The following is an 8,131-nucleotide window of genomic DNA, read 5'->3' on the forward strand; positions in this document are numbered from 1 at the left end:
GCCGCATACAGCAGGGTGGCAACAGGGCAGCGAGGGCCTTCTGTTCAGGGTATAATCAAAACAGAAGCCAGGGCGGGTGGGTTGGGGACCTACTTGGAGCAATAACCCCTTTTGCGGGCCAATCGAAGAAGTGTCGCTATTTACTTTGGACTCTCCTTGGGGAGTTCTTCAAGGAATCTTTAAGTATTGATTCCTTTTCTAACAAGCAAATGGGGGTCCAAATGGGGCCACTTTTTTGTTCCTATGGGGTGACAATGGGGGAGCTGTTCCTTGCCTTTGGCTAATTTGTGGCTTCTATAGGGAATGGTCAAACAGAAGGGGAAAATCCCCCTTATGTTGTTAAATAAGCCTCTTCTGGGTTTTTGGAGAGGGCAAATAGCGTGGTGAAAATGTCCCCCATGTTGCTTTAGAGGCAATTTTTAGAAATAATTATGTTTTGGACAGTCAGGGTTTGGCCCTCGAAGTCTACTTCGGGGCGAATGTGGTTCCTTCCAAGGAACGCTGTCCATTTGCGACATGGTGCTGAAGCAGGTGGGCAAACCAGCCTCTTTCAGCACCAACAGAATACTTGAAAAGTTTCCCAGGGTCCTTTTTGTGGCAAACCCACAGCCAAAATGAATGTGACTAAACCAGCTGTAAACCTGGGAAGCCTGTAAACCTTAAACCAGGGAAGTGGATTGGATTCTGGGTGCCGTAACCCTCGAGAACCCAACTGCACGCTCGCTCTCCAAGTTTCCATGACGCGGGCCACTTATTCCTACTTGGATTTGGAGACTATTCTTGCAGGGAATGGGTTCCCCTTGAAACCCTCTTTTGTGGTGCTCCATTCTTACATTCGGCCCATGGCTTGCACCAGCAGGGAAGGCAAAGAGGGTCATCCAAAAAGGGTTCAGGCCCTTCCCAAAGTCATGCAGAACCTAATACTGTGATCCGGGCCCTTTTCCTTGGTGCTTCTCTTCCAGCACTCTTATTTCCCTGGTGCTAGACCAACCCAAGGCACAAGGCATTTCCAACTCAGAGGAAAGAGAGAGCAAAAGAAGCGCCGCTGCTACCTTTCTTGCTCTGTCTGAAAGCATCGCCTTTGGTTCTTGACCTATTGCTCTCCCTTTAAGCAAAAAGGCATTCCAGGGGAGCAGAGGGCACCAAGCTCTGTCCAAAGGAGGTGGGCACCTTTTATGGCAAAGCTAAACTATTGGGCTTTGTATTGTCGAAGGCTTTCATGGCCGGAATCACTGGGTTGTGAGTTTTCCGGGCTGTGTGGCCATGTTCCAGAAGCATTCTCTTCTGACGTTTTGCCCACATCTATGGCAGGCATCCTCAGAGGTTGTGAGGTCTGTTGGAAACTAGGCAAGTGGGGTTTATATATCTGTGGAATGATGTCCAGGGCGGGAGAAAGAATCCTTGTCTGTTTGAGGTAGATGTGAATGTTTCAATTGGCCACCTTGGAATGGCCTAGCAGTTTCAAGGTCTCGCATCTTACTGCATGGGGGAATCCTTTGTTGGGAGGTGATTAGCTGACCTTGATTGTTTCTTGTCTGAAATTCCCCTGTTTATTTACTGTTATGATTTTAGAGGGTTTTTTAATACTGGTAAATAAAGAACAACACTCAAAAAGCAGGGGAATACCACACAAAAAACAATTAGGGCCCGCTAACACCTTCCAACAAAGGATTCCCCCAGGGAGTAAGCAGTCATGCCTTGAAGCTGCAAGGCTATTTAATGCTAATCAAGGTGTTCAATTGAAGCATTCACACTTGCCTCAAACAGACAAAAAAATTAGGGCCAACTAACACATCTTGTCTGTTTGAGGTAGGTGTGAATCTGTGGCAGGCATCCTCAGACGTGGCCAATTGCAACATTCACACCTAGCTAAAAAAAAGAGTTCTTTCTCCCACCCTGGACATTCCAGATATATAAACCCAATTTTCCTAGTTTCCAACAGACCATAGATTCCATAGATTCAGGCGAAATGTCAGGAGAGAATGCTTCTGGAACATGGCTATACAGCCCAGAAAAGAACTCAACTATTGGGCTTTCCTACGTGTTGCTGGGCACTTGGAAGACAGCACTTAGCTACTCGGAATTACTTCTCGTAAGTTCAGTTGTGGACAGTTCAGATTCTTGAAAATGGGCTTCCTAGTCTTCCTTCAGTTCTGGAAAAACACATTTTTTGAAAGGCAAAATGATCCGTGTTTTACACAACATTTTGATAACGTTTGAGCAATAGTTGTGAAAGAGTTGTGAGTGAATGGCAGTATCTCTGCAGTCTCTGGATGCGACTTCTTTTAATGACCATTACCTCGATTTTGTGGTGAAAATGAATTCCAGATCATAACCTATTAAGATACAAGATACTAGATTCCAAATGAGGTGTGCAAACCTTAATGGAATTAGGTTTGACTTTGCAGGGTCTAAGCATTGGGCCTTCAAAGGCATAGAAGTAGGGCTCTGTTTATATTTTCAGCAGACCGGAGGAGAGAAGACTTCCTTGCACACGTCTCAGGTGGCAGAAATACATTCTCTCTGTAGGGCTTCCAAGCCAAACTGGCCTTGACCAGACTGGTCATCTGGTCAGTCAGTGGGCCGTTTAAAGCCCATCCTTGCCCAACACTGTGACAAAAGTTGGGACACCCTCCCCACAAAACCCCAGCTTGCTTTCTTGCAACGAATGTCTGGTTATGCTGCTTTTACGCTCCGCTGCCCTCTGCTGCCTGTGCTGGTTCCAGGCAAAGCGAAGGGAAGGACTCTTATGTCCCATCAGCCCCTTCCTCCGGCCGCTTTCCCTCCTCGTCCCACTCCTTTTTCTATGTTCATGTTTCTCTTATTTAAGACAACCTTTGTAGGACCTTTTGTCCAGCTCTTTCGTAAGGACAACAGCCGACCAATTCAAAGCGATTTGTACAAACGTATTTATTTTTTAACCTGTGTTCATTTTGTACTTTTTTTAAAGGGAGGTCAAGGTTTGGGTCCGTTTGGTTTTTTACGACAATGCCTTTGTTACAGTTAATAAAAGTCCTTGGAAATAAGATGGCATTGTTTGGAGTTTGTTTCCTCCCAGCTTCATCTGGGGACGGAGGGTGGCAAACAGGAGGGTCCATTCCCTTGTGTTCCTTAGTTCGGGGACTCTGTCCGTAGCAGGAACGTGCCACTTCAGGCCTTCTTGGCCACGTTGGTGATGATGGGCTTCGGCCTGGTTTTGAAGAGGAGCTTCTTCTTGATGAGGGCGGTCACTGAATAGCCGCTCGCTTCGCCCGGCTTTGTTAGGACGGCAAAGGGCTTCTCCAGGCGGACGACTTTCCCGTAGAGGATGTGGTGCCCCACAATGAGCACAGGAGTGCCCTGAGGACAATCAAGGGGGGCAAGTGAGACTCAAGTGGGGGTCCCTTTTAAATCTAGTGGAGGCATGGGCCAACTTTGGTCCTCCAGATGTTCTGGACTGTAACTCCCACAATTCCTATTATTTATTATTAAAATAATAATAATAATAAATGGGCCTTATAAGGATTGGTCAGATTCTAATTATTATGTTTTGTTTTGTAAATTGAGAGAATAAATATAGGAATAATTTAGTGATAAAGGTATATTTACTTAATCTGTTTATGTTAAATTGAATGAATGCAATACATGCAAAAATATATATTACATGTAATATTATTAATAATACTACAATATAATGGTATAGCACAATATAGTAATATATAATACTGATATTGTACTATGCTAATAATACAATGTATTGTATGTATATATATCTTGTAAGCTGCTCTGAGTCCCCTTCGGGATGAGAAGGGTGGCATATAAATGTCGTAAATAAAAAAATAATATTACTATTTATAAAAAAAAATTAATGGGCCAACTTTGGTCCTCCAGATGTTTTGGACTGTAACTCTCACAATTTCCTATTATATAATAATAATAATAATAATAATAATAATAATAATAATGGGCCAACTTTGGTCCTCCAGATGTTTTGGACGGTAACCCCCACAATTCCTATTATTTAATTATTTAATTATTTGTAATAAATAATAATGATGGGCCAACTTTGGTCCTCCAGATGTTTTGGATTGTAACTCCCACAATTCCTATTATTTATTTATTATGATAACGGGCCAAATTTGGTCCTCCAGATGTTTTGGACTGTAACTCCCACAATTCCTTTTATTTATTTATTTATTTATTTATTTATTTATTTATAATAAATAATGGGGCAACTTTGGTCCTCCAGATGTTTTGGACTGTAACTCCCACAATTCCTATTATTTATTTATTTGTAATAAATAATAATAATAATAATGGGGCAACTTTGGTCCTCCAGATGTTTTGGACTGTAACCCTCACAATTTCTAATATTAATTAATAAATAATAACGGGCCAACTTTGGTCCTCCAGATGTTTTGGACTGTAACTCTCACAATTCCTATTCATTTATTTATTGGTAATAAATAATAATGGGCCAACTTTGGTCCTCCAGATGTTTTGGACTGTAACTCCCACAATTCCTATTATTTATTAATAAATAATAAATAATAATGGGCCAACTTTGGCCCTCCAGATGTTTTGGACCCGTTAGGAATTGTGGGAGTTGCGGTCCAAAACATCTGGAGGGCCACAATTAGCCCATGCCTAATGTAGTGGAATCTAAACTGCCCAGGAATCCATTGGAGCCTCCTCCTCTGGAAGTTTCTAAGCAGAGGCTGGGTGACCATCTGTCTGGAGGGTTTAAAATGTGTCCTGCCTGGTAGCAAGAAGGGTTCTGGACTTGATGGCCTCTGGGTGCCCCTCCGAAGTCTATGAAGCTCACCTCCTTGGTGTAGTGGAGGTCCCCCAGGAGCTTCGCCTCCAGCCCTGCCCCGGAGCGGGCCTCCAGCTCCCCTTGCAGCTCCATCAGGACCCACTCTGGAAGGCTTGCGTCCCCCTCCGCCCTACAACAGGTACATGAATAATTAGAAATAATAATACTAAAATATAATAAATATACTATAATTTATGATAAAGTGCAATGTATTATATAATACAAATATAGTAAACTGGTACTGCATTATAATACATATTAGTATAATAATATAGTTAAATATAATATATAATAATAGTATTATATATAGGTAAAGGTTTCCCCTGACATTAAGTCTAGTTTGGTGCTCATCTCCATTCCTAAGTTAAATAATAGGCGTCGTCCATAGACACTTCCAAAGTCATGAGGCCAGCGTGATTGCATGCTGTGCCATTACCTTCTCGCAGAAGCGGTACCTATTGATCTACTCACATTTGCATGTTTTCAAACTGCTAGGTTGGCAGAAGCTGGACCTAACAGCGGGAGTTCACCCCACTCCACAGATTAGAATCACTGACCTTTCGGTCAGTGATTCAGCGGCTCAGCAGTTTTATTCGCTGCACCACCAGGGGCCCCTGGTATAATAATATAGTCCATATATTATTATATCAAACTGTGTAATAATATAGCCCAATATATAATAATATATAATAATAGTATATATTACATATAATAAAAGGTAAATGTTTCCCCTAGAACTGCATGGAACACCATTACCTTCCTGCAGAAACGGTACCTATTAATTTGCATCTTTTCAAACTGCTAGGTTGGCAGAAACTGGGTCTAACAGTGGGAGCTCACCCTGCTAGCAGGATTTGAACTGCCAACCTTTTGGTCAGCAATTCAGCAGCTCAGCTGTTTAACCTGCTGCGCCACCAGAGGGTTAAATATTACATGCACTATTACTATTTTGTTTTTAATCGTGTCAGGAGCGACTTGAGAAACTGCAAGTCGCTTCTGGTGTGAGAGAATTGGCCGTCTGCAAGGACGTTGCCCAGGGGACGCCCGGATGATTTGATGTTTTTATCATCCTTGTGGGAGGCTTCTCTCATGTCCCCACATGAGGAGCTGGAGCTGATAGAGGGAGCTCATCCGCCTCTCCCCGGATTTGAACCTGCGACCTGTTGATCTTCAGTCCTGCCGGCACAGGGGTTTTACCCACTGCACCACCGGGGGCTCCACAATATTACTAATAATATTTCAGCACAGTGGTTGGAACCCCTGGTGGCGCAGTGGGTTAAACCCTTGTGCCGGCAGGATAGAAGACCGACAGGTCGCAGGTTCGAATCCAGGGAGAGCGCGGATGAGCTCCCTCTGTCAGCTCCAGCTCCTCATGCGGGGACATGAGAGAAGCCTCCCACAAGGATGATAAAACATCAAAACATCCAGGCGTCCCCTGAGCGTCCTTGCAGACAGCCAATTCTCTCACACCAGAAGCGACTTGCAGTTTCTCAAGTCACTCCTGACACGACAAAAAAAAAAAGCATAGTGGTATAGTACAATAAAGTAATATATAATACTAATGTTGTGCTATGCTAATAATACATATGATATACACATAGTTTAAGGTAAAGGTTTTCCCCTGACATTCCAGTCATTTCAAGTCCAGTCGTGTCTGACTCTGGGTTGTGCTGTCAAAGAGCCAGCGTTGTCCGTAGACACCTCCCAGGTCATGTAGCCAGCATGACTGCATGGAGCATACAGTTTTGATAATAGTATTATAATGTAATACAATATAATACTAATAATAGTACAGTATAATATTTTATATTATACTGGTTCAAGATTGGGAAAGGCGTCTGGCAAGGCAGCATACTCTCCCCCAACCTTTTTAACTTGTATGCAGAACACATCATGCGATGTGCGGGGCTTGATGAATGCAAGGCTGGGGTGAAAATTGCTGGAAGAAACATTAACAACCTCAGATATGCAGATGACACCACTCTGATGGCTGAAAGCGAGGAGGAGCTGAGGAGCCTTCTAATCAAGGTGAAAGAAGAAAGCGCAAAAGCTGGGTTGCAGCTAAACGTCAAAAAAACCAAGATTATGGCAACAAGAATGATTGACAACTGGAAAATAGAGGAGAAATCGTGGAGGCCGTGACAGACTTTGTATTTCTAGGAGCAAAGATTACTGCAGATGCAGACTGTGGCCAGGAAATCAGAAGACGCTTCCTTCTTGGGAGGAGAGCAATGTCCAGTCTCGATAAAATAGTAAAGAGTAGAGACATCAGACTGGCAACAAAGATCCATGGTATTCCCTGTAGTCACCTACGGATGTGAGAGCTGGACCTTAGGGAAGGCTGAGCGAAGGAAGATCGATGCTTTTGAACTGTGGTGTTGGAGGAAAGTTCTGAGAGTGCCTTGGATTGCGAGAAGATCCAACCAGTCCATCCTCCAGGAAAGAAAGCCCGACTGCTCACTGGAGGGAAGGATACTAGAGACAAAGTTGAAGTCCTTTGGCCACATCATGAGGAGACAGCAAAGCCTAGAGAAGACAATTATGCTGGGGAAAGTGGAAGGCAAAAGGAAGAGGGGCCGACCAAGGGCAAGATGGATGGATGGCATCCTTGAAGTAACTGGACTGACCTTGAAGGAGCTGGGGGTGGTGACGGCCGACAGGGAGATCTGGCGTGGGCTGGTCCATGAGGTCACGAAGAGTCGGAGACGACTGAATGAATGAACAACAGATAGATAGATAGAAGATAGATATGATTCACACACACATAGATATAGTATTCTAGATTTGAAAGGGATCCCTAAAGGAGGACAATGATATGTTGCATGTTCCAGAGTAGGCAAACCACTCTCTCCACATCAACACTGGCAAAGAAACAGCAAGAAATACTGTTTACCCACAAGCAGAAAGACATTGCATATATTGGAAACCAACACTTTCTCATTACTTTATTTTCCAGATCAACAGACTGGGCCACAGCAACGCGTGGCAGGGGACAGCTAGTAATAATATAGAATAATATACTGTTTTATTGTTGTGTATTTGAAGTTTTAATGTTTTTGATTGTGATGGTGGAGAGATAAAGCGAGATATAAATAAATAAATTTGAAAAATGAAAAGTAAAGAGGGTGCCTCCAGGCAACAACAGCCAGGATCTGCAGGGAGACTCACCTGGAGGCGACCACCAGCTGCACCATGGCAGGAGAAAGCCAACCAACCCCTTCGCCGGAAGTCCCGCCCCCTCGGCTTCCAAATGGATTCGCCTTTCCCGCGCTTTCCGAAGTCGGTGGGGGAAAGGAACCTCCTTCCGGAAGTCTCGTTCTTCCGGAAGTCCCGCCC

At 43.7% G+C, this 8,131-nt stretch overlaps 1 protein-coding gene across 1 annotated transcript; it reads right to left on the reverse strand.

Annotated features, from left to right (window-relative positions):
* Nucleotides 1-2,891: 2,891 nt before the first annotated feature.
* CHTF8 (chromosome transmission fidelity factor 8) lies at nt 2,892-8,088 on the reverse strand. The gene is made up of 3 exons (XM_060788049.2): nt 7,964-8,088; nt 4,805-4,925; nt 2,892-3,339 (listed from the first exon to the last, which is right to left on the reverse strand). The coding sequence occupies exons 1-3, from the start codon at nt 7,987-7,989 to the stop codon at nt 3,151-3,153; spliced, it is 336 nt and encodes a 111-aa protein (XP_060644032.2). The 5' UTR covers nt 7,990-8,088; the 3' UTR covers nt 2,892-3,150.
* Nucleotides 8,089-8,131: the final 43 nt, after the last annotated feature.

The sequence above is a fragment of the Anolis sagrei genome, chromosome 8 (genome assembly GCF_037176765.1).
Source record: "Anolis sagrei isolate rAnoSag1 chromosome 8, rAnoSag1.mat, whole genome shotgun sequence".
Taxonomy (NCBI): domain Eukaryota; kingdom Metazoa; phylum Chordata; class Lepidosauria; order Squamata; family Dactyloidae; genus Anolis; species Anolis sagrei.

What these genes read in the sequence shown, in the direction of transcription:
- CHTF8 (XM_060788049.2), bottom strand. Translation starts at nt 7,989, where the DNA reads ATGGTGCAGCTGGTGGTCGCCTCCAG. An exon ending in CAGCTGGTGGTCGCCTCCAG is followed by an intron (nt 4,926 to 7,963) that starts GTGAGTCTCCCT and finishes TACCTGTTGTAG; the next exon opens with GGCGGAGGGGGACGCAAGCC. An exon ending in ACCTCCACTACACCAAGGAG is followed by an intron (nt 3,340 to 4,804) that starts GTGAGCTTCATA and finishes GATTGTCCTCAG; the next exon opens with GGCACTCCTGTGCTCATTGT.